Below are 26,832 nucleotides of genomic sequence, written 5' to 3' on the forward strand. Positions count from 1 at the left end.
GGTCCTTGGCTTTCTTAAGCTTCAAAGCACCATACAATGGTTGCAGGAGTTGGGCCGCACGAGGCAAGAAACGATTGTAAAAGTTTACCATGCCCAAAAACTCCTGTAGCGACCTGACCGAGACCGGACGGGGAAAATCCGCAACTGCATGCACCTTCGAGGGCAAAGGAACCGCACCCTGCGACGAAATGCGATGGCCCAAAAAGTCTATGACAGACAGCCCAAACTGGCACTTGGCTGTGTTAACAATGAGACCATGCCCATCAAGGCGCTGGAAAACCTGCCTAAGGTGCGACAAATGCTCATCAGCCGACGGGCTGGCCACCAAGATGTCGTCCAAATAGACGAAAACAAACGCGAGGTCCACCAGGAAGTGATTACCTGATATGGAGTCACGAACGAACAGCAGCTCCTCTTGATCACCAGCGCCCACGGCTGCTACCGAGCGCCGGCTCTTCCATTTCCCGGTGCCTCGAACGCGCACGGAGGAACGCAGTGGCGCGCCTTGCTGCCGAAGCGCTGATGGAAGAAACACAGCTGGCCGCGCTGTGTGCGGTTGGAGACTGCAGCCGTCACTGCCGGAACCTCGTTCTCCAACGTCAACTGGGAGGACTCCACGGCCACACTCTGCACGGAGACGTTCCTCGAAGTCAGCAGGATCCGGTCCGCCTCCTCAGCTAATCCACGGAAGTCGCCGGCCGCCAAGCAAGAAGAGTTGGCGAGGGCTGCGCGCACCTGCAGCGGGAGCTGGCGCAGAAAGATGTGCGGGAACAGGAAACCCTCATCCTCGGAGCCCAGCAACGACAGCATCTCGTCCATCAGGTCCACTGCCGAACCATCACCCAAACCGGGAAGCGATAGTAGCTTGTCCGCTCTCTCCGCGGCTGACAAGCTGTAGCGCCAGAGGAGAAGCTGCTTGATGGCGGTGTACTTTCCCCGCAGCGGCGGGGCTCGCAGGAGCTGCATCACGCGCCGGGTGGATTGCTGGTCCAAAGCCGCGACCACCAAAAAATACCTGGAGTCGTCTGCCGTTACTCCTCGCAGATGGAAGAGAGCCTCGATGTGCTGAAACCACGGCGCGGGGTCGTTCTGCCAAAACTCCGGCAGTTTAACGTGCCCCGCGGAGCTGGTCGCTCGCGGAAGCTGCTGCGCCATGGTCGTTGTGGAAACACGGTCCACGGGAGCCGGGGAAGAAAACACGTCTTCTCCCGATGAGGAAGGGACACAATCCTCCTCTACCTCGAACATGTCCAAAAAACGGGGTCACCAATGTGGCAGGACAAGGAAAGGCAGAGACGCAGGTACTGCTTACTGTTGTTTATTAAGTAGACAGGAAGAACCAGCACATGTTCCCCATACGGGAAGTATATATAGCTTCAGCCTTTACATTTCCCATCAACCCACTGGGTGAGAGGACACACCCATGAGTGCACGCCACACTGCGACATTAAGCCATTCCTCGTAGCAACTTTGGCTGGTGTGGCCCGGGTGTTAGATTTGTTAAATGAGCAGGATTCTCTGTGATCACAGGAGATTTGGAGTCAGTCTAAAGAAGGTGGCGCCGATCAATCCTTTGGACAGTTTTTTTACTTTTGGAGGTGTTCACTCGCCACTGCAGAGCAGAGATATAGTCATGGAAATCTTTTATACCAAGCTCTGGGAGGTCTTTTTCCAAGCAGGCCCTTTTGTCCATGTCGAATGGAACCGACTATATGTGAAATAAATGCAATGTGCAGCGCCTGAAAGCCATATAGAAAATAATGAGCCTCTATCTGCCAGTGATAACCAGCAGGTAGCTACACATGTGCCACTGCACAGCATATAAATACAGTATCGAGAGCATGTATCTGTTGAGGGATGTAAACAAGCTTTTTTCTGCTATTGAGGTCTGTCCTTGTGAGGCCTTTGATTTTTTTCTTTCAGGAAATAGATTTTTAAAAGAGGTGTCAGAGGAGCTTGAGATGTGCTGATGAAATCATTCTTCCTGGTTTGTTGATTTGAAAGCAAGGGAAGGTAAATTGGTATAGTGGAATGATTTCTTTTCATAACGTTCTCCACATTTTTCTTCCGAAATGACCTGAGAGATTGCACCGAGAATAGAAGAGCTCTTTCAGCAACGTGGAATGACATGCATGAGGTTACCTTCAGAAATTTGGCATGAACCTTAGCCCAATGTGCCCCATCAGATTCTGTGGAATCCTTTTAAGAAAAGGCTTTTGACCTGCCAGAGAAAACAAACATTTCCTTTAGAGGTTTGCATTTGTCTTGAACCTACATGAGTCTCAGTTTGAAGGATTTCAAGGGTGAGACTTTTCTCTGGTAAATTTGGTTAAAATTCCTGGATCACGTGGCCTGTGGCTGTTCCATGCCCTCCTCTATGCATTATTCAAGCACCCATCACTCACCTTGTGTGAAAATCTATAGTGTACATACACTCAAGGAGAATACACACTTACACATTACAGCTTTAGACCATTAAAGCTGGAAGGGATTGTCCTCAGGGATTTTGGGGGAGGAAGAGGGTAAGCATTATTCATGATGGCTGATGTTTGTGGGAAGACTGGTGAAACTGGCAAACTGTAACCGTTAGCCTGCTCTCCTCTCTGGTCAGCCATATTTTCCTGTTGCACAGCGTGTCTGAGTGTTCCCACTGTGAACCTGTGTCGGTAAGTCACCCGATTGGCTTCATTACAGGTCTGTGGCCCCACTCTTCCCTCAGTGCCTTTGCTCTAATAGGGTGTGTAGTGCTGTGATTGCTGTTGCTGTTTAACAGCAGAGGTCCGACTAGATGGTTGTATAAACAATAAAAGATTCATCCAGGATCTGCAACAAACATCCAGCAGACCGTATATTGTTTTTTCATTGTTCTCATGCACCACAATAATCCTAATCAGTTGTTAGTTTGAACATCTATATGTACATGTTCCTGGCTAATGACATCTGACTGCTGTATGAGTCATGTACACATACATAACAGTATTTTCAATACCTAGGTATAGTTACTATGTGATTGCAACATTTATTAGAGAGGAGGCTCAACAAATCATGTGAATCTAAAACACAGGAGACATCCTTCTTCCAACCTTACCCATGACGACCAGCTGCCTCTGACCTGAAGCAAGGCCTTTTAGTTGCCTATAGGTCTTTTTTCATCATGTTCAACCCAGGTAATGAATATAACTGATCTTACTAACTGCTCTGATTTATAAATGTTAAATAGTTCTGTGTGTATATTCACAGCATGGTATAGTTTACTCTCTGTGCTAAAGACTTCTCTTGTACAAAACACATCAATAATGAAAATGTTAATTATGCTGTATTTTGATTAATTCCCACTGTGCTCATGTCACCAGCACATCAAATCTGCAACAACTAAAAATAGTCCTCAGCAAATGCACTATTTGTCTTGTTTTGGCTCGAGTGCAGCCCAATAAACTCAAATGTCACTGACTGAGTGTTTGACAGATTGACTGAGAGATTAAGTTACCAGTCGTCAGCTGAGTGCCGCTTGACTGACTGATAAGTGGTCGGCCAGCCGAGTGTTGGATTGTCCTCATTCGTTGTTGCTCTTTCAAAATGAATTGGTGCAAACAGGTTTATTCCCAATCGTGGGGACATTAATAGGGAGTGTTACCAACATAGCGTCTTTTAGACCAGTTTCATGACTGTTTTATGAGAAAAAGAAGCTAATGACAAATCTAGTAAAATTTGGACAAAGCGAAGTCACTTCTTTAGAAGAGTTTCTATTATTGTCTTGTTGTCCAGGAACATCAAATGTCTAATTGAAATGACCACACATCAGCTGACCTAAACGTGAATTCGTTTTCAATTGTGTTGCCATCGCTGAACATTCTGTGGGATCAGTGTCACAAAGTACTGAGGCTGTATTGCGAGGAGTGGCTGAGGGCCACAGACTTTGAAGGGATGTCAGAAAGTATTAATAAATGGCCAAAGGCACTGATATGGTATTTGTTGAGTAAAATGTAGAACGTCGCTAACATGGTAATATTCTTTGCCTTTCACCACGATCTTTAACAAATCTTAACCACTTTGTTGCCTGAACATAAGAAGAACTTGAATAAGAACTTGTTCTCATGTGAAATACATTCTCAGGGAAATCAAAGTCATGATGTTACAGATTCTGTAGATTTTAGGACTACAAGCTTCTGGTTTCCCAATCTAGTTTGTTCAATCCCGTTTGTACAGGTTTTGGTTGGCTACAGGAAACCCGTGCATTCATACCATAGACTGTGATTCATACGCAGATATCTGTTAATAGAGATTAACCAAAATTGTGTTTTATGTGGAGAAACATTCGACTCCTGCAATAAAAAGAAAGTAGTCTATCAGGAATGTAAACAATGTACGGTGAACAGATGATGGATAAAAGAAGACAGTCTTGGCCCTGATATCAACTGTCAGACTACAGAAACCCCAAAATATTGGCCGTCGACACTAGGGGGTAATTTATGATAGATAATAGCCAATAGCTCAGAGATTGTTGAAAACAGGTTGATAAATGGGTTTTACATACCATATTTATTCTTCTTTGGCTTGTTTTTATGTATTGTAGAGTGATGATCTGCACACAAACGTGATATACAATGAAGCACAACCACTCAAAATATAATCTGCTTTGAAAAGATTTTCCTCTGAGGTAATTTTGCTGCTTCTAATCACTTCATCTCTGTGGACAGTTCATTTTTCATGAGAGTTAACATAAATGAATTTCAGAGATTACAGATTCAGACATGGCAGTTACAGCCTCAGCGAGGGAGCAAATCTTTATCATGTACAAATGCAAAATTGCATGATTATTTAGTTCATGATTCATTGATGGTCGGTTATTGACATTCAACGTTGAAATGCGGGCGTCTGTGGAGAGAGCGCTTTTGAAAATGTTTTGCCTTGTAAGTAGAAACTAAAAAATGCCAATACGGGTTTGACCCACCTCAGCAGCACTCCCGGAGATGCTATCCGGTCTGTCCGAGCACGTTAACACACGCTCCGTCATGTCTCTGATTGACCCGCTAAGTGAGAAGGTTCCTATCCTCTTGTTTACAGTGGCAGTAGGTAACAAGGCCTTTATACAAGATGGAAAGCAATCAAATTATGGTCAAGAGCCCAGTGTGTGGTTGTGTAACCAGCCTTGCTTGTCCATATAATCTGTCACAAATGATGACAGAGGAGGGTAATAAGGGAGCGTGTTTCCACACTCATTGTCTGAGTGAATCCCTGGAGGCAACACGAGCCTGGGCAGTATCGGCAGGAGGAGGAGTTCATGTTCGAAAATACACCAACCCTGCTGGAGAAATAAGAAAGGAAATAAATGTTTATGGTGGGTCTCCATCTTGCAAGAGATGCAGAAGCATATATTTTTGACTGCGGGTCCACGTAAGAATTTTCCTGTAGATCCTTCTTCGCCCTTTTGTTTTCTCAGACTTCCTTCTCCTCACATCATTTAGAGCGACTCTCTCGCCGTGAAAACCACTGCAAAACAGCCCTGGCGTTTTTTTTAGAAAAGAGTGTTGTTTTTTTTGTTATCCTTTAAATTTTTCATGATTCCTATTTCCTCCTGCACTTGTTCTACAAGGTGGAGCCCACCTTTAGAAACAGAGCAGTGAGAGGAGACACAGACCCTTGAATACCTCCTGTGTGGTATAACAATGTTTTTACTGCCCTGTGATCGCTAACCATTTAACCCCAGCAATAGAGGAATGGGCCTTTCAGACACACTTTCATTGTGTACATGACAAAACCCAGCAGCAGATAGCATTCCGGCTTGATATCTGAAAAATGACGAGATAAATTCCATGGGGAGCATTTTTTTGGAGGTAGTGGATCAGTGTGTGTGTTTTCAGGGAGGAGAGGGGCCAATACAATGAAGGTATCGAATTCACTCTGGATTAAGACTGCACTGCCGGCACTTTCTACATGAATCTATGTCTGTCCAGGAATCATTTGCCATGGTTAATTTAGTCTGTGTGCACAGAGAGGCAATTTCAACCAAGTAATCATAGCACCCCCAAGAGGGAGATAGGTGCTGCACACTCTGAGAACAAAGCCTCTGCCTCTCATTTCGCCCGTCTCGTGTCCTTCCACCCTCCTCTCGTCCGCTGCTCACACACAAGTGCAGATAAGGGGCGCCTGCCTGATTCCCATGTGATGCCATTGTAATGCGCTGCAGGCTTGAAAAGAGAGTAGTGACTGGAAGAAGTGCTCACTGCTGTTTACTGTTTTCCTGCTGGTGCGTTTTGGGAATTTTCGGCCTATTGGGGCGAGTTCCAGGCTGAAGGCAGAGCTGACAGTGACACATGGAGGCTTCTCAGGATGCAGGAGAGACACGTCTCCGAGTCCCCGCAGAGACGAGCTCAGGCCGAAACTAATACCAGTTATTGTAGCTGTGCGCCCTAGTTTGCTGTGTGCTCTGTCCCGTATATCCTTCTATTAACTGAGTCTGACATATCCATAAGGATGATGGAAGGGCTTGGTTTTTTGCAAAGCCATTTCCTGTACTGAATTATAATGCCTGGCAAAGGGGAGCAGAACAGTGTGTTTGATCAAATGTGGATGGATGTGAACGTGTGTTTCAGAGCCGACCATCATCACCACCCAGCCGTCCACGCTGGACATCACCGTGGGAGAGAGCGTGGTCCTGCCCTGTCAAGTGAATCACGACCCGTCTCTGGAGCTCAAGTTCACCTGGTTCTTCAACGAGCAGCTCATCCACTTTGGGAACCATGGTGGATTTTTTGAAAAAGTGGGAGGCGTAAGTACCTAATAATAATAATAATAATTCCTCATGATTTCTGAGAATGTAATGAGTGTATCAGATTTGTAAACCATGCAGCTGTCGTGTTGTGAGAGAAGCACAGAGTTATCACTGAGAGTCAGAGATGTGCATACAGCCCTACACATTGTCTCTGTGTCATGATTTACGAATAGAATTTTCACTATTTAGAGATTAAAAGAATAACATGTAAAAAAATGTATTTAAAATGTCCAAAACCATCTAAAAGTGTTTCCAACAATGTTCAAACCCAGAGAAATAGCCAATTTTATTCAAGGTAACAACATTTTTTCATTTTTGACGTCTTTTAATTATGTCATATACTCCTGATATCTACCCGTTTGATTCAGGTAAATTTTCATCTGCAATTGTACAAAGAGAACAACTCCCATGATCCGAAGCAGCTTCACAACCAAGTCTTTTGCAATGATTTTGCTTGAGAGAGCCCTAGTGGCCGAAGTTATTTGTTGTATTTTTAAGCAACTCAATGTAAAACGAAATGATTTGCACATTTGCAGTGAGAAAATCTAGCAAATGGTGAGAAGAATGACTGGGACAACACAAAGTAAGTTCTACAGAGAATTGAACTGTGTCTCAAACCAACAACAGAGTGTATTGATCAGAGGCTTATAATACAAGTAACATAACATTGAAAAATAAGACAAGACAAGATAAGATAATACATATTAGCACAAAAGGAAAAATGTAATAACAATAGAAATACTTTTTACAATAAAATGGAGATACTAAGTATACCGGTCGAGAAAGATGGCCGCCCACATTGAGTCTGGTTCTAGAGGTTTCTTCCAGTTTTTCTCTCCACAGTCCCCAAAGTGCTGTTCATTGTGGGACCTGATGGGTTTCTATATAATATTAAGGTCTTGACCCTCTGAATTAAGTGAATTATACATAAGGCTTTTTCTGATATGCAACATAATGATAGGGATGCAGGTTGTGTGATTGTACACACAATTCTTTGTAATATACAATATGTGCATCAATTCTGAGCTGCCTTATATCTTACATCTGGTGTTTCTCCCCCTTCCCAGTTTCAATACATAATTGTCCATCACCTTATTAAATTCATATGCTACGAGTGACTATGCTGTGTGAGCTAATGGGATTTCCTTCTCGGAATAATGTATTCACATTTTTACATCACAGTTTTCACATATTACTGTTGCGATTCCCACAACACCTTCAATTGATATCCGCTGGAGTTCTCACTCAGTACCGATTGTCTTCTAGCACATGTGCTCATCTCCCAGTGTTGTCATTCAGAAACCCTCTGAGGTGCGTTTACATCACCATTTCTCAGATGGCCTGTATTACATGATAAGTCATAATGCGACTGGCCTTGTTGCAGTGTGTTGTCGAAGGCTCATTTTTATTAGCGCCTCTGTGCTCTTTAGACATTGATTTATTTCGCCGCCCCCTTCAGAGATTTTATTGAATAAAGGTCAAGAGGTGACTCTGAAGATTCATTGATACGTCAGTGTTGTACTTCTTCCTTTCGCAGGGTCATAATACATTCAGCCGCAGTGCAGGGGGAATGTTTGTATCAAGTGTATTATTTATGGCCAGAAAATTGCTGCCTGTGGTTTATTTTAAAACGAAATTTACATACACACCCTGCAACCAGTCTCAGTCAGCCGCTGTATACTTTTAAAAGGTTCCCAGCTTACAACTCAGCACGTGTTACGCAGGCTTAGTTTTCACCCAGGAGATATTCAAGGCTTCTTCGAGAAGTGCCGACATGAAGAGAAAAAAAAGCAGAGGGGTCCTTCCTGGTTTTTTTTATGAGTTAGGTGCTTCTTGTGCCATAATTTACAGTCTCATCTTCCAAATAAATTGCTTTACATCTACACTTACATTGATTAAGCCGGCAGCCACTCCACAGATTTTTTACCGTCATTGTGCCCCAGCTTTTTTGCCAAGTTCAATTTATTACAGAACCTGCTGTGCTCGACTCTAATGGAATGATAATGCAGGAGTGGGAATTGCAATTATAGATGAAATAAAAACCTGCACCTGATCTGAATTAAGCCATTTCAGCAAGCACACTTCTGTATTTACAGGAACAACATACAAGCATGGAGTGTGGCCAAGACACAGAGTCATTGCTCTTTTTTTTGAATATGGAAGAAAAGGCTGCTTGGGGAAAATATGGATTTACTTTTCAACACATACACATACAAGAAAATGAGCTTTCTGTTCAGCTGGTTTTGTTCCCATGTGGCTGGAAAGTCAGTATTGTTCTTGAATTACAATAGCTGGAGGCTCACCTTGTATGTGTGTGTGTGTGTTTGTGTGTGTGTATGTGTGTTTGTTAAACAACAGCAGCATTCAGCAGGAGACATTATGATTCGGAACATCCAGCTGAGGCATGCTGGGAAGTACACATGCGCCGTGCAAACGAAGGTGGACAGTATTTCCATCGCCGTTGACTTGGTCGTCAGAGGTAAGTTCCAACAGTGAACGTCTCATAGACGTGCATGCTTTCAAAATACAGCGTTTCAGAAAGCTTCCAAAATTCATGTTTACTGTGAGTGGAATGTATATTATGATTTGGTGCTTTACAAATAAAATTGAATTGAATTGGCTAAGCCTCGGTGATGAAGAAATAAAGGAATAGAATGAAAATGGAGGCAAATAGAATTTCCTCTCCTGAAAGTTGAAGGGAAATTCAGTGTCTAATTAGACCGAATAGCTCCCAAAGGTTTCACACACACTGAACCGACTACATTAGCCGCAGGTGCTAAAACCTCCGCCACTCTCTCCACCATATTTCCATCTCCTCCTCATTTACATACCCTCCCCCTCCTTCTCCCTCTTCTTCTTGCCTCCTCCGTCTGTCTCTCCATCTCTTCTCTCTCCTCCTCCTGCCTGGCTATGCCATCCATCAGGTCCCCCGGGGCCTCCCACCAGCATCCAGGTAGAAGAAATCAGTGATACCACAGCTTCTCTGTCCTGGAGGCTTGGTCCTGATAATCACAGTCCAATTACGGCATATACAATCCAGGCCAGGACACCATTTTCCCTCGGGTGGCAGGCTGTCACCACAGGTAAGCTCTCTCCAACCAGGCGTGGCCTCCTCCAATCACACGGAGGGGGCCACTCTCCACTCTGCCTCGCCTGTGAGAATATTAGAGATGTCATTTTTACCGCAGCCCCAAATGGTATGCAATTGCAGCGTGACCGTTGACCGCCATGTTATCAGACTCCTGGGAATCCTGAAACATGGATCCCGGCCTGATGATGAAGCTAGTTGCCAGGGCTGTAATTTGATAGTGCTGTTAAGTGATAGCATCGGTGTAATTTTCCCCCACATCCTCCTTAATGGGGCCCTAAGCCTTCATGCATGATTGGTATAATGTGCTTTTATCCTGCACTGTATACCCTGTTCTATTGATATTTCTGTGAATTAAGGGAAGTTTGATGTGAGATAGTTTTACTGCTTTTATTGATTTACTTTGTCAAGATCATACACTTTAAACAGACCTACACAACGACCTTCTTCTAAAGAGGACATAGTCTTTTATTTTTTTATTTTTTAGATAGACCAGCTACCTTTGTTTCCTATATTTTGTGCATGGTCCAAAAAGTGGTAATGGCAATGGCAACCGACACTGCCAAAAGAAGAAATAAGTTCTCAGTGCACTTCTTTTCACATGATTGTGTTTCTGTTTTATGAGATTGTGTGTGCTTGTGAGGGATTACACATGTACCATGTACCTGTGGTGGAGTCCTACCAGGCCTGTCATCCTGGAGGACAGTCTGATACACACAGACACACGCAAAGTTTTGTCTCTACACTGAAGGGGGCTCTGTGTGTTTTATGCCAGTTCCAGAGGTGGTGGGGGGCAACCGGCTGACAGCTACCGTAATAGACCTGAGCCCCTGGGTGGAGTATGAGTTTCGAGTTCTGGCAAGCAACACCATCGGGACAGGCGAGCCCAGCAAGCCATCCAAACAAGCAAGGACGAAGGGGACCTGTATGTACTGCACGAGCAGAAAGATGCTTCCTTATGCCTCTTGCAAATCACGTTATTCTTGTTCTTTCCGTATAAAATAACTGTGATGTTTGAGTATTTTTGAGGAACAGACCTGTTTGTTTTCTTGCAAAGTTCTTTTAAAGGCAAACCTTACCTAAGTATTTTCCTCAAGCTCAAACTGAGTCAAATGACAAGATTTATACTCTCATCTGCCTCTGTAAAATGTTATCCTACATCCTGGAGAAATTAGTTAAGCATAAAGACTGGAAAGCGGGGCTAGCAGCTAGCTCAGTGCTAAGATGACAAAATCCCCCTCAGATGCAAGTTAAATATACATTGTTTTTCAAACTACTTCTAGCACATAACCTTATCCACAACTTGTTTTACACTTTGGGGTTGTGTGACATGTTAATTGGATTTTAATTGAATTTGGTTTCCTCTGGATATAGCTTAATTTACCATAATACTGGAAATATGTCCTAACTGTTAATTCATGTTTGTTTTTGAGAGTTGGTAAATCTTTTCCTCTAACTCTTGACAGCAAGGTTTAACCCAGAGGCAAATGATCCCAAAATGTCGAACAAGGACTTGATTGTAGGTGCCATGTATTGTGGTGTTGGGTTCTCTATACAGTTCCTATCAATTTGGACCTAAAGAGGAAAATACAAACCATGTCAAAAAAAGTAGCAGCCCCCAGTCTACCCAGAGACAGCGGGTTTCACCGAGGTTAGATCCTTCCTGTGTGTCTTTTTGTCACATCTGACTCAGCTGTAAGGGCTAAGCTGATATCTAACAGGAGTCCTGGACACTGAATTTCAAACATGTCAAAAAGAAGTTGCCTCTCCGCCATTTGGGAGTCGCCACATGGAAGGTGATTACATGTGCCTCCTCAGCGTTGTGTTCAAGTCAACGGAGCTAAGCAGATCTGTCTTCTCCCTCCAGCTCCGAAGGTCACATCGGCTAATGTGAGCGGAGGCGGTGGCAGTCGCTCGGAATTAGTCATCGCATGGGAGGTAAGCAAGCTCGCTCAGGACCCATGGAGGAGGGAGCCAGACGTCATTATTCTCTGTGGATGTGGGCCCCTGTTTCATTAATAACAGCTGAACAGCTTAATGTATGGCATTTCATTTTTAAGAACAGAGAGGCAATAACTGCTGCTGTCACCCAGGGGGAGAGAAAAATGCTTTTGAGGTTTCAATAAGATAATTAAACTCAATGGCTCCTTCCAAGTCCCAACTTTTTTTCGAATTGCTTTGTTTCTTTCTTTCATTCTTTCTTTCTTTCTTTTCTTTCTTTCTTTCTTTCTTTGACCGCCTATCAATCAAGAAACATTTGTATTTATTCAGGCGGCTCTAAATCATCATCCCCTGCTGTGAAGCGTTTCAGAGAATCGCTGTTGATGTTTCAATATGCACAAGTTCAATTAAAGTCTAACTTGTTCCTAACAAAGCCCTGCAAAGTGCTCAGGCAATTTTCTGTGGAAATAAAAGAATGGATAGAATGCTTAAAGAATTGTATTGTATGTAGACCAATTTCTACTGGCAAGGCAGGGGTAACTCACAGCTTACTTCCAGATCTGAGGTTGAAAACTAGAATAAAAGTATAAACCGGATGCTGGTGAGTCGTTGCTCTCTGTGTTTTTAGTTGTAGTGGGGCTGGAAATGTTGCTTTTGCCCAGAGGGTGAATGTATTTTTGTTAAAAATCACTTAACCTCTTAAAACCCATTGGGTTGCCGGCGACAAGGTGGACATTACAGATACCAATGAGATAACATATTCAAAATCCATTTTTGACGATATGGACAAGCTATACATCATTAGAATGGGTAGAAGCTTGGCTAAACCCCCATGGCAACCAGTCTCACCTAAACACAATACAGACACCAAGCAACTAAATGAGCATGTTGAAAAACACACCAACTGTACATATCCACAAAGCTGCTCCTCACAATCATGCTAACAACACAAGCTGCATATGGAATACAAATTCCACCGGTATGTTTCTTATCTTTCTATGATGAAAACTCACTGAACCAGCAGCAACAAAGAGCAAAGTAAATTTCTATCTCTGCTTAAACCTCTCTAACTTTCTATCTGCTTCACTTTATTGAAACACAATTAGTGACCGACAGGGTTCAGGTGTTGTGCTGTGGGTTGCTAGAGGTTTTGGGCTTCATCCGCTTTAATTCATTTGGGATATTCTCTATAGTTTTAGTTGGTCATGATATCTTTAATTTATGTTTTGTTCCATTTTCATTTACATTAATCTAGTAACAGAAGTGTTACCTTTACATGGATACCAAGATTATTTATATAGACCCTGTGGTAGCAGAAATATATACTCTGTTACATTTGGGCATGTTCATTTTAAGCTTTCAAAAAGGCTTGTGTTTTTATTCACATGCATGACAAGTAACAAGACAACCAAGCTGTCCTGTGCAGAAAGTAACTAACTGACGTCTTAACATCGTGTCGTCCTGCAGCCTGTTCCAGAGGAGCTGCAGAACGGCCCAGGGTTCGGCTATGTTGTTGCTTTCCGACCCCACGGTGCAACGGGATGGATGCAGGCGGCCGTACCTTCGGCCGAGGCGTCCAGATACGTCTTTAAAAACGAGAGCATCCAACCCTTCTCGCCTTTCCATGTTAAGGTCGGGGTTTACAACAACGAGGGGGAAGGTCCCTTTGGACCCGTTACCACTATCTACTCTGCTGAAGAAGGTGGGTGTGATGTCATGTCTCACACACCATGTTGTGGACCAGCTCTCCACACAGAGATTGTATTAACGCATGAGCTACAAGTCATCCTGAAGCCAGCGCTCTTTTTATCAGAACTTGCAGATGTCTTCCCTCACACTTCCCTCCCTGTGTTGTTAAGATGAAAGAAATGACTTTGAAGCAGTTTTGATGTTCCTGCTTTGAGGAGGTCATCAAAAGCTCTGTGTTACTTCTGAAAAATCATTCTGAGTCTTAATACATTTACTCCAGAGCCTGGCCGGGCGCCCACCAGAGTTCGTGCCAAGAGCCTCTCCGCGTCCGAGGTGGAAGTTACGTGGAAAGCTCTGCCCTGGAACACCAGCAAGAAGAGAGTGCTGGGCTACGAGGTGAGCTTCACTGAAAGGTCTTGTTTGTGTGCGACTTCGCTAGATGCAAATCTGTTTGTGGGAGCACATGGCAACTAATGCGATTGAATCTTGTTTTCCTCTATTATTGATGGGTTTTTCAGGCTTATGCACCTTGGGCATAGGAGATAATAGCTTACTTGCATGCATAATGGTCCAGCCCAGTCCCTTGCCTGTGGGTTTAGTTGTGTTTCTCTTGTTGCTTACCTAAGTACTGTAACCACCCTGATTACTGATGCAATACTCCAAGGGATAGAGCATTTAGCTGCTAATCCACACAGGAAGGCAGTTTGAGACAGTGGCTTTGCACTCAGTTAGTTCTTGTAGTTTTAATTCCGCTCATTACTGAAATCAAAGATGGGAAACAAAAGCACAGTTTTCATCCTTGCATTGCATAAAGTGCCAGAATTATAAATAGTTGACCACTGAAAGTCAACAGAGGCCCTGCTCGGCCTGAGCAAACCATCCCTGGGAGGAAAGACAAATTATAACTGTGCTGTCAAGCGTGACAGCTGTTTCAGCCCTGACAAGCAGGGTGACAGAGAAAATCTGTTATCAGTGGAAGTTGATGGCAGGGGATTTTTGAGGATTCTCTTCTTCCCTTTCTTTGTTTTCCTTTGTTTCCTCCGCTGCATATTTGACCTCCTTCTTTACCATGAAACTGTACTGTATGTCTCTGTGAGCGAAGGGTACATGAGGTGACATGCTGCTGCTAAAGCTTGTTTTCAGACCAGTTCACATCTTCCATCCAGTTGAGTTCACATCTCCCCGTTTCCAGTTTGCACTTCATGGTGGGTGTAAAGCTTTTAAGGTGTCCGTCGTGTTTTCCACTCTCACGTCTGTGGTTCTGCCCTGTCGCCTTCCAGCTGAGGTACTGGAATAGAAGTGAAAGGGAAGACACGGCCAGCTTGCAAAGGACGGTGGGAAATCAAACCTCTACTATTATCCACGGGGTGAAAGGCAGCACCACATATTACATCTCAGTGAGGGCGTATAACACTGCTGGAACAGGGCCTCCCAGCGCTTCTGTCAACGTTACCACTAAAAAACCACGTAAGTATCGGATGTAATTATAAGTGTATCAGTTGCTCTCTGCCAGTGTTCAGCTTTTGTCTAAGGTGAATAATGTCTTTTCTCCTCTCAGCACCCAGTCAGCCACCAGGTAAAGTCATGTGGAGCACATTAAACTCCAAGATTATATTGAACTGGGAGCAGGTCAAAGCCCTGGCGAATGAGTCAGAGATCACTGGTTACAAAGTAAGCACCGAGTCGCAAGGCTTTATCAGAAAATTGTGTTTGGCGCCTCCTGTGTCTGAATCCTGACTCAACCTGCAACATTCTTCCTCAGGTGCTCTACAAGAAGAACCGACACAGCCGCCCCAGTGTCATGGAAACCAACACCACGTCCGTGGAGCTCGCCCTGCCCACTGATGAGGATTATATCGTCCAGATAAAACCATTTGGAGAGGGAGGGGAAGGCAGCAGTAGCAGGCAGATCACCATCCCAAGGATACCAGGTCAGTGGAGAGCTAGTTAGTGCCTCCCCTGTGGCTGAGCGGAATAATCCACTCCCCTGCTGCTGTCTTGCCTGAACAGATTAGCCATCATTATCACCAAAGGAACAGGGAGAGAAGGAAAATAATGTGCTACATGAAGCATTGGTGCAATTATGGCCTTTATGTGACACTGCAATGTAAGGCATTGGATAAACGGTGGATCAAAATTATTTACAATTCTATGAAAACTTGGACTATGGGCAGAAAAGGTCTCTGGTTCGTCACTGGTTCGACTCCACGGAGAAACAACAAAAAGACGAACCTGGATTGATCTGTCCAAAAATCCAAGAGGATTCTCCCTACCCTGTCTAGTGCCCCTGAGCAAGGCACCTTACTCCCCCAACATCTGCTCCCCGGGTGCCGTACATGGCTGCTCACTGCTCTGTGTGTCCTGCACCAGATGGGTTAAAAGCAGAGGTTAAATTTCCCTCCTTGCATGAGTGTGCTTGTGCATGTCTGTGCATGTGTTTGGGACAAATAAATGTACCTTAATCGTATCTTAATTCCACAGCTCGAGTAGTGACTCTGAAATATTTTTTGAATTGCATGTTGTGCAGCTCGTGATCATTAAAGCAGACTGGAGAGGCAGTTGATTAATGAAATGAAATGCCGCGTGATGCTTTATTTTCTCCCGGTTTCTTTTCACAGCAATCCGACTAACAGCCTTGTTCTTTTCAATAACTTTTCAGGCCCCAACGCAGTCGGCTCAGCGTCCAAGGTCTCCACTCTGTCAGCGCTCAGTACAATAGCACTGTCTTTCACAGCCCGGACATCTTTATGACAAACGGCTCCCAGCAGGCTTGGCTTCTGATGTGGAGACAGCTCCTCAGCGGAATGCACACACGGCCCACTCTGGTGTGACTGGATCCATTCATTTAGATTTTAGAGGCAGAAGGAAGATGCTGATGATAAAAAACGAAAAAGAAAAAAATATGAGAAAAAAAGTTGCCGTTGAGATGTCAGGGAAGGAGTCCCCTTCAGCAGCCAGGCTAAGTAAAGGAAAATCGGCCCATGTTGTGACTATGTTGTTACCAAAGCAGCTTTCATAAGAAAAAAGGTAAAGAGAAAAAATGTCTTATATGCATCTTTTTGTATGACATGTTGAGCTTTTATAGATTTTGTTTTTCTTTATACATTTTAAGTCAGTCTGGGCCCATGGGGACGAGAACAGTTAGGCGCACCTTTCCAGTCGGGAGCTTAAGAATGTGATTTGACAGTGAATCTTTTGTCTAACACAGTGAGTTTAGACTTGTACCTTTGGCTGTAAAACCAGAGTAGTTTTCCTCGTTTTTGTTTTTTCATGTTACACCTCTGCATTTCTGTTTCTGCAATATATCACTCAAAGGACTGCACTGACATGTTGAGGGTTTGTCATCATCGCTCGTCTCATGTGAAAAGAGGATAAGCATCTTAATTCCCGTCTCCAGGCGGCCCATGCTAATGTTAGTCAGGCAGCCAAAGTTTCTGGGAAGTTTTGTTTTCCCTTTTATGTGTCGTGTATCTACAGAAAATGCAGCAAAAAAACAATATTTGTCTGTTTTGATTATGTCAACGCGTTAGGATGCCGTATATCTGGCGCCAGTCCTCTTGGGTAAGTTGAGGAAGACATCCCCAAAAAGTTGATGAAGTCCTGAAAGCCACTAATGCGTTCGCCACCGAACCTTTTAACCAGAAATAGCCCCATGCTGTCGATGGAGAGCGTCCCCCTCTTGGTTCCTCTACCTTAGCTGTGGAACTGCACTAGTGGCCGGCCGGACCCACGTGGCCGCATCATGCTCCTCATTCTTTTTCGGTTAGCCCTGCGTCTGGAGCTATTCTTTGCCTTCTGTGTGCCTCATCATATGTTCAAAATCCTCAGGTCCTTCAAGAGCCTTAACTTATCATATGTAAATCAAAAAAACATTTGAAGCGTAGACTTGCGAAGCAGCCGCTGTGATGTTTACATGCTGCTGTGTCGATAGAAACTGTCCGTGGTCAGGCTTGGGTGGGAGGGTGGGGGGATGGGGCATCATCCTAAGATTAGTCTTAATGGCGTTCTGTTGTTCCGCATGGGAAGTTGGTGATATATGAGGCCTGGAGCATTTTTATAGGTGTGTGTTCTTAATAAAAAGACAATGCTGCTGCTCTTTTTTCCTTTTTCCATAGTGTCCTGATGCCATGTGGGACTGCTGTAGTAGTTTGTAGTACTTTGAAGGGAAGTGTACTGTAGGCTACTGGGTCTTGCTCGGAATCATGCATCAAGAAGCGTGTAATATACTGTTTTGTACACTTCAAATCATTTATATAAAAGAACCTTTCTAAAGAGATGATTTACTTGGTTTTTATGTAACAACTCTTGTTTCACACAGTAGCTGTAACTGTTGCTCAGCATGACTGTACTTGCCCTCTCTCCTCTGTCCATCATGCAAACCAACTGAATGGCTTCGGGAACATGCCAGGTTCATCAGTCCGATCTGTGTATACTGTGTGTGCACCATGAAACTGACCCATAGTCAGCCCTGTGTCTTTGCTTCTGTCTCAGTCAGCTCCTCTCAGATGCACTAGGCCTACTGTCCATATATGCTCTTCATTAGGGTCTCCTCTGTTGCTGTTTGTTGTTTATACTGTGTTAATAAAGATTATTGATTTATACAACGACGCAGAACTCTGCTGGTCCTTCTCAGAACATGAACGTCTTGTGTAGCAGTCCAAATACACTCATTGCCCACTTTATTAGGTACACGCAACATCACTTCAAGCTTCTTTAGTTTATATAAAGTTAGATTAATATCACCCTGACACACATCTTTTTTTGGTATAAGTTATTGCTGAGCTGTGGTAGTATGTCATGTTAGATGTTACCTGTGCACCATATGAAGGGTGAATGTACGTTAAAAGGTGCATGTTCATATTGTTATAGTTTTGCGCAACAAAAAAAAACTGATTAGTCAAAATCTAAGCATCATTGGCAGAGTTATCTAGATTTCTGGCCACTTTATGGTTCAAGCTCCAAAATCCCTAAACTTACATTTCAAGCTTAATTCAATTTGACAGATATTTTATGCTTGGAAAGCACCCACATCTCATTGTGGGTAAAATAAGAATTTCAGTGTAAAATAATTTTGATATGTTGAGTGAAACAGTTGCTTTAGGAAATGCACTAGGTGGCGCTAACAGCACACACATACCATGAGTACCTTAGTGGCACATACTGAATTCTACCACGAGATGGCAGTGCAGCAACACAACTCATTACTCCATCAGAGGAAACATATTCTTTCCTGTGATGAATTATCATCAGTGTATGAAAATGTTTCATTACAAATAAAACGGATTGAACCAACATTTCCCAAAGTTTCCCTCCTCATTGTATTTTAGCATTCAACATGAAATCCCACAGAATCCAAGACAGTGTTTGAATCATACTGAGACATTTATTTATGCATGTATGTTTTTCCATTTAGGCTGAATGCAAATACAGCAAATACACACCACCAAGCACTAGGGGAATGTAGAGCAAAAGGCAGTGGAGAGTTGAAGGTGGAGGTTAAACAGCGGAGCAGTTTGATGCTCTTCACAGAAAATTAAAAACTCAAATAAAAACATTAAAAAAGAAATAAATTAAGCTCTATGGGCACTGTGCTGGTTTTCTACGTTAATGGGGCCGATAAATGTTTTCATCTCACGGTGGAGGAGCAGTCCAGATTCAGAGAGTCGACTCCTCCACTGCACTCAGTGTCACTTTCTCCACCAGACTCTAAATCACCTCCTCACCTCGGACTGACAGCAGAGGTCGTCTCCACATCTGCCTCACGGTGATTAACAGCCCTTTCAGCCGAGCACTGACAACTGCGACTCTCCCAGAAACACCACTCCCAACATAAGGCACCCGCTCATGTGACGTTTCTATTGCTCTGCTGTCCTTCGCTTTTCTACTTTCACTGCCTCGTCCCTTGAACCTCCCAACGCATCCCTGCTCCCTAACGGTTTCTACAAACTTTACAGAATAGCACACACAAGTATGGATATTTATATATAAATGTGTATAAGTACAGGTCCTCCATCCTTCAACTCACCACCTCACCCACAGTGCACCACGTCTCTCCTGCTGGCTACAAGTGTTTCTCTTCAAATGTATGTCCTGTACTGCAGGGAAGATAGGCCGTTTTTATTTTGAAAACCCCCCCCCCAACAGTTTACAGTATATGTGCTGCTATCACGGCAAGCTAGTGCCCTCGCAACAGTCCAGTGTCATAAGACCAGATGAAATAAAACAGAGCAAAAAATAGAATATACATCAGTGTGGGAATCTCTTGTTTCCCGCGGACACATCCACAGCAGGTCGACAGTTTCAAGTCAGGGGATGTGTGGGTGGAGTGGGGGGGGGGGTAGGAGAGGAGGGCGACAAAGCCATGGAAAGCCAAGTGTTGGAGAAGCTCCTTTGAATATCACTAAGTCTGTTATAGGTTTTGGTTACGCCTTCGGGTTCGCATGACAAGTTCACAGTTTCCTCCCTTCAGAGGACTCGGGATAAGAGTAATGGCTGCTTATTGCAATTCTCACAAGCAGTGCGCCTCACTGCTCCGGGGGGGTTAACAGTAGCACAAAGTTAACAATGACAGCAACACGGCTAACAGGCTCCATCACAGGGATTCCCATGTATGACAAGTGATGCATAGTAGAGTATTAAAGGTCATCCAGGATATATGGGACCGACGGTGGGTCCTGTGGATTTCTGTTTGGAGTCTGGGCTTTGTCTGCGAGGAAAAACGAGGAGGAAAAGCACAGGCCTCACACTCACCACTCCTATAAATACAATTACAAACTCATACAGCATAACTTAAAAAGGGTTCATCCAACAGAACAACAACAAAACAATATCCCATGTTAATCTTGTGGTATTGAACGTTTCAGGAAGTGTTTGTGAACATGCACATCGAAAAGTGGAGAATATCTTGTTTTATTCATGGTTTGCTAAACAGATGCTGATCCAGGTGGGCAAGTGGGCAAACATCTAATTATACCAGATTCCAGGGATGGTAATGATTCTAGTGTTGATTATTGATAAGGATATCAGTAAGATTTGGAATCAACCCACAGATTCCACATACTTCAGGCACAGCAACGTGCCCAGAAGTTAGTCCTCTAATTCACTGGATTTATCTTAGATGCATCACAATCTTACAATATAACAAACTGGAATGACTTTGCCCGGTTTCAATTGACTTCTTGCAAAGTTGTTATTGAGTTATCAGTAGAGCGATGTTGTCCCTCAGGTTCACACGTGACGACTGAAACGTCCAAAACCACAAGTAAAACAAAAACTCTGTTTCATGGTGGAAGTCAGTGAAATCAAGTAAGAAAACATATTATCACATTTCGGAAACTTATCAGATGAAACATTATTCATATTAGAATGTCTCTACAAATCGTTATGGCTGTGCCCAAAACGTGCGCCCAGCGTTTCTTTATGTTGATGGCGAGTTGGCACAGTGATGAAAACTGTAACGGAGAGGTGGCGGGAAAAAGGGAGCGAGGACAGTGATGTTTGTGTGTCGGAGGCGGAGCCTGGAGAGGAGTTCCAGCTGCCAACTGATCCGTCCTCATGTTCCTCAGTGAAGTCCGTCAACATGAGTCCTGTGTCCACCAGCATTTTATGTTAGGACAGTGTCTCCCCAGATGCTCGTCACGTCAGAGCAGTGTCCGTGTATTTTTTTTTTTCATTCCCTCAGCTATTTTCTGTATTGAATCATGCAGATTATAATCATCTGGTATTATACATATTTCATAAACAAGCAAACACTGGACATAAATTAGATTCTCTATAGATAAAAATGTAAAAAGCCAATAAGACAGCTGTTGATTATATTGAAGGTGTCACAGCCAAGAGGTGGCTACGTCGAGCTAAAAGGCTGCCATTTGCCACTCGGCACCATCCTCAGCAGCACACCCCCCATCACCAGCACTGCCCCCCCCCTATACTTTCACCCAATCATTCTCTGCTCGTATATATACATTTCATATGTGACAGTAGCACAGAGAAGAAATTTGACTTTAAAATAGAAAGACCTTTTTTTTAAGGGAAGGAAAAGGGGGGCCATGGAGTTTAGGGGTAAAAAGTCAAATTATTTAAAATGATCCTGAGGATTCACATGAGTCAAAAAACGTGTTAGATTAAATAATATGCAAGTAAGGTTCCATACAATGACTCTAAATAGAGGTTAAATCAACCGGTTACAGCTGTGAATGGTGTTTCTCTTTCAGTCCTCCATCGCTCCGAGTCGTAAACTATCCAGTAGAAGACGTTTCCTGTGCTGTAGGGAGGTGGAGGGAGGGGACGGGGGGGGGGGCCAGGAGGCCAGGAGGCCAGGTCACAGTTGGTTTGTCTAAAGGGACAGGAGTGAAGCTGACTGCCTCGTGGAACGCAGTCTGTTCTCAGTAGATAGTCCTCTTGGTGGCGTACTGCAAGGGGGGGGCAGGTGACACACACAGCTGGAGGATCCCTCTTGTGTCTCCCCGTCTCAGGGGCCATCTTTACCGATCAGGACTGCAATACATAGAACAGTCATCAATCAATAAAATCTTATAGCCAATATTCACAAACCACAGTTTCCCTCATAGGGCCTAAGGAGAGACGTTAGACTAGGTGCAGAAACTTGGACTATGGTCAGAAAAGGTCTCTGGTTCGTCTCTTGAGCTGTATATATATCTTTTTAGATATACACATTTTATTTTCTATTTAAAATTTTTGATATTCTATTTTATTCTATTTTATACTATTTCTATTTAATTTTTTTGGTTGTAATTATTGAGCATTGCTAGAAGAGAGCCTGTGACTCAAGCTTTTCATTGCCAGCGACTGCTTAATGTAATTGTTGTGCATTTGATAATACAAATCTTGAATCTTGAATCTTGAATCAATCACACATAAACATGCACGGATTTGCTTCTCTATGATGCAAAATCCATCCTCAGTAGTGTTGTATCTCTTTGCAGGCGTTTTAAGTCTTAGTTGTTTTTGTAATATCCCTGCAAATATAGCAAAAGCAGAGAAATCTTGTAACCAGCACTGATCACATGACCAGACAGACACACCTCTGCCTTCTGCTGCACATCCTCGGTGGGCGACTCTGTTTCCCTGATGACCACTGCTTTCGTCACCAGCATGTCGGGGTGCTGCTGCTTGGCCTCCTGGATCGCCATGGCGAGGGCCTGGGGACACGAAGCATCCGCACACGGCTCATTAACCTTACACATTAGCTCCTCGTGTTTAATGGATTACTGTACATACAGAGGCTGTGCTGCAGTGTTTCTGTGCTGCTCCTCTCACCTGATGTTGGTCCACGTCATCGTCTCCTGTGATGATAATCCTTTTCTCGATTCTGGTCTCTGAGTAGCCTCCTTTCACAGTCTGCAGAACACACAGAGAAACGTATCAACTGAAGGACTCATGAGATTATCTTCTAACATTAACAATTCTGTAATTTTAATTATCTTCTTATTTCTAACTTCGTTTCAAGGACCTTTTGACTGTGGTGCCTCTTTTAGAAGCATCAAATTCATATTTTGTGCACAAGATCATTTCTCAGTGAAGTTGTATTTACAGAATTGTATTGGTACTCATGCAAAGCCTGCTGGCATTTCTAAGATTACCACATTACACTGTGCGGCAAATAAATGTAAAATGTATTCAAATGTATTATTTATGAGTCCCTTTTATTTGCGTTTATCTATTCACATTAAATAAATATCGTCTAACACATGTGGTGACTCCAATACCCTGGTATGAAACTGTAAGCATGAGAACAGTTAAACTGTTACCTTGGTAACTTGAGTTGTGGTTGCCGAGGTGACGTTCTCAGCGGTGATGGTCACCGGGGACACGACAGACTCCCTCCCCTGGGTGCTGGCTTTGACCTGCAGCGCAATTATTAGAGCGGAGTCACACACATGAACAGGCACAGCATGTGGTTTAGTCTGATGCCTACAAATGGGAATGTGTGTGTAAACACGGTTGTTAGCATCACTCTGGACAATCAGCTTGTTTCTCTCTGTCAACATGATAAAGGTTTTCAGGTTCACAAACACACAGCTATAGCGAGGGGGTGATAGGGGACTGGCCCTTTAAGAAATATTGCTTTATATTTGTATTGGTAATGCTTTTTATATAGTGCTTTTCTCATCTTATCCACCGACCATTCATACTATGTTTGATAGTTATTCTGTTGCACACCATTCACACACTGTAGGCACAGCTGTCAGGAGCAATGTCTTGCCCAAGGACACTTCGGCATTGGGACTGAGCCCGTGCAATGTGGTAGAAAGCCTTGGACACAATAATTCACTAACATGATGTGTGTCGGACACTTCCTCACTCATTATACACCAAGAAGAAAAGACAGATACAACTACCCCTCCACTAAAGGGTAACTCCATAGGGTATAGGTCATATTCCAACTTTTTCTTGAATACCCTTTTGCAGTTTATAATGTGGATTTTTTTCTTTAAACATTTAATTTCACCTGCTGACAGCTGAAATAAAGGTGTATGTATTCATCTTCTCGTTCAGACATTGTTTGTTTTCTAAAAGTGAGTCATTATCACTGAATGTCAGTATTGGGGCGATTAAATCATTTCAGCATTTTGCCCACACAGATGGATCAGCCTGCAGATACAGTCCTCTCTACCAATAGTAATTTTCATGCTTTTCCTGAGGGATAGCAAGTAAAGGTCAATGCTGGAGAAGAAGAGCGAGGACAGCACAATGACTGGAGTTTCTTATTCTGCCACCACCGCCACCCACACTGTCAGACTGATCTATTCCCTCAATATAGACACTTACAGGGGAGCCATTTTCTTTAAGGGCAGCAGGAGCCTCCAGTGGGCTGACGGCTCCAAAGTTCTGAAGAACAAAGAGAAACAGTATTGAGATTTATGCTCTTAGTCTTTGAACATTTTAAAATATTAAGTAAGTATGTGTATATAAAGAAAGAATACTTTGGGGGACTCACAAAAGAAAGATATAAAAAAAAGTTTACGAATAATCAAAGAAAATGCCAAGATATATTGCATTTCAGTCGAGCTCCATAGAAATAGTTAAATGCCTCAGCCAACCGGTCAAGCTGTAGTTAATCTCCATTTCTGTCCAGACTCATATGATAAATGTAGTTTGGACTTTGAAGGAATTTAATAAATATAATACAAGCTGGTGAATATAGTTGTGCATTTAGAATTACAATTATTAAGGGTCACAACTCCAGATGAAGGCAGCTCATAAGTTGGCAGTATGTCAGTGTTTTAAAGAAACACTACAGGCTACATAGAAGGATTATTTAAAATATATTTGATGTATGAACTCTTACTTTAGTCAAACTTGGTCACATTGCCGTGACATTTAATCACACGTATTTTTGAGCTTTGATCAATTCTCATATTTATTATTAGTATTATTATTTCAGAATTATTATTGGATCATGATATCACCTTTATCTACTACCATTTAAAAGTCAGTCAGAATTTACATTATTAAGGTTAGGGAAGGGAAGTGGATTATTTCTGTTAAAACCCTTCATGATCATGGTGAATTAGGGTTAGGGGTTAGGGTAATGCAGTTACAGACATTCAACAGATGTAATATGTCGCCCTCTGCTGGACAAACGAGGAAAGTGCTGAGATCTTTGTCTGCTTAAAGATGACGTAATCCTCCATTTACTGTACACACACACAAACACAAACACACACATACAGACACACACACACACACACACACACCCACTCCCTTTAACTTAGTCTTACCCTGACCCACTGTCTTCAACTTGAAATGTAATGATTGACATTATTATGATTTGCTGTTAGTCCATATGTGACAGTGTAAACATAGTCAGGTCCCCACAACAGTAATACTAGTAATATCAAGACCACACACACACACCAACCCTAATCTAAATCTAAACCTCAACCTACCTCTAACAAAGTCTTAACCCTAGAAACAGCCTTTTGAAAAACTAAGGAACGGTCAAAATGTCCTCACTTTCACTCTGTAGGATCTATGCCTAAAATAGTCCTCACAAATATATTGGTACTGGACCCCCACCCACACACACATACAAACACACACATACACACACACACACTGTGCCTGCATGACTTCAGAGGACACTACATTAGTTGTGTCCCAGCTCAGGAGCAGTGGGCTGCATTGACCGTGAAGGCCGAACCAAAATGAGACAATCTGGTCAACAGAGGATTTTTGGTTTTGTGTCACCAGCTTGCCCCGCCCTTACTGCTGTCACCTAGCAACAGAGCTGCAGTTGGACACAACGCAAAAGTAGGCTACCTGTATGAATCCTGGGATAGGTTTTCCTCAGAGGGATCCACTTCTACAACTCAGGAGGCTGAGCGGGTGGTCCACTCACCAGAAGGTTGGGAGTTTGTTCCCAGTCTCTAACATTCCACGTCCCAAAGTGTCCTTGTGCTAAATACTTGCCCCTGACTGCAGAACTGGCAGTGAGTGAGTGATGTGTGCTAGAAAAAGTGCTGCACATGGATGCACTGTATGAATGTGCGTGGAATGGGTGAATGGAAAAACTGCACAGTAAAGGTCTTGGTGTGGTCATCAAGACTAGAAAAGTGGTATATAAATAAAGACAGTTTAACATTCATTAAAGCCTTTGCTGCTTTGTTAAAAGGATGCATTTGTCGGCCCGACTTGAAGAAGCCTTCTAAATGGGACAGCCTAGTCAATCGCTGTGACCCAATCAGTCTTCAAAGGCATGCGCTAAATTAGGACACAACTTCCGACTCACATTTCCCGGACACCATCACTTATACTTGCCTGACAGGGTTAGCAGCAGTGACCCAAACCTAACCTTACTTCTCCTTAACTAAACCTAAACAAAAACTAACCTTGCCCAAACCATAAAACATGTCTTTACCTTAAAACGGTATGATTTACATTATGACGACTTGCTCTTTGTCTCCATAAGGAAGACATCCAACCACAGTAATACTATAATATCAAGACGGCACACACACACACACACACACACACACACACACACACACACCACTGTGGCTCTCGCACTGACATCTGTGAAAATTCGACTCAACACTGCTCTGGCACTTCAAAGGCCTCCTCCCTACATCATTGATTGGGTTCACCCGCACCATTAGCTGAGCGGCTGAAGAGTCCAGCCATGATTACATTTTAATAAGGCACCTGTGGGACAGCCCGAAAGCACTCAAATCTTTTCCTGCGAAGATGAATGTAACTCACACCTGCTTTCATCATCCTCATTAATTCACTGTCAATACTTAAATCACTCCATTATGATGCAATTATGTCATCTGCGTCTGGGGGAAATGGCCGAGGTGTCACTGAAGCCAATAGAAAT

At 43.3% G+C, this 26,832-nt stretch overlaps 2 protein-coding genes across 2 annotated transcripts in view; one reads left to right on the forward strand and one right to left on the reverse strand.

The window, feature by feature from the left end:
* Positions 1 to 16,241, forward strand: part of cntn4 (contactin 4) — a 146,651-nt gene extending 130,410 nt beyond the window's left edge. The window contains exons 12-22 of the mRNA XM_061070085.1: positions 6,594 to 6,769; positions 9,131 to 9,251; positions 9,697 to 9,855; positions 10,636 to 10,785; positions 11,728 to 11,798; positions 13,269 to 13,503; positions 13,771 to 13,886; positions 14,771 to 14,957; positions 15,049 to 15,161; positions 15,253 to 15,421; positions 16,150 to 16,241. Coding sequence (XP_060926068.1) covers positions 6,594 to 6,769; positions 9,131 to 9,251; positions 9,697 to 9,855; positions 10,636 to 10,785; positions 11,728 to 11,798; positions 13,269 to 13,503; positions 13,771 to 13,886; positions 14,771 to 14,957; positions 15,049 to 15,161; positions 15,253 to 15,421; positions 16,150 to 16,241 — 1,589 coding nt within the window. The remainder of the gene's footprint in view (positions 1 to 6,593; positions 6,770 to 9,130; positions 9,252 to 9,696; positions 9,856 to 10,635; positions 10,786 to 11,727; positions 11,799 to 13,268; positions 13,504 to 13,770; positions 13,887 to 14,770; positions 14,958 to 15,048; positions 15,162 to 15,252; positions 15,422 to 16,149) is intronic.
* Positions 16,242 to 21,812: 5,571 nt separating this feature from the next.
* Positions 21,813 to 26,832, reverse strand: part of LOC132999816 (band 4.1-like protein 1) — a 30,208-nt gene continuing 25,188 nt past the window's right edge. The window contains exons 14-18 of the mRNA XM_061069591.1: positions 24,282 to 24,341; positions 23,261 to 23,356; positions 22,770 to 22,850; positions 22,535 to 22,651; positions 21,813 to 21,986 (exon numbers count right to left, since the gene is read on the reverse strand). Coding sequence (XP_060925574.1) covers positions 21,981 to 21,986; positions 22,535 to 22,651; positions 22,770 to 22,850; positions 23,261 to 23,356; positions 24,282 to 24,341 — 360 coding nt within the window. The 3' untranslated portion in view covers positions 21,813 to 21,980. The remainder of the gene's footprint in view (positions 21,987 to 22,534; positions 22,652 to 22,769; positions 22,851 to 23,260; positions 23,357 to 24,281; positions 24,342 to 26,832) is intronic.

Source organism: Limanda limanda, chromosome 4, assembly GCF_963576545.1.
Source record: "Limanda limanda chromosome 4, fLimLim1.1, whole genome shotgun sequence".
NCBI lineage: Eukaryota > Metazoa > Chordata > Actinopteri > Pleuronectiformes > Pleuronectidae > Limanda > Limanda limanda.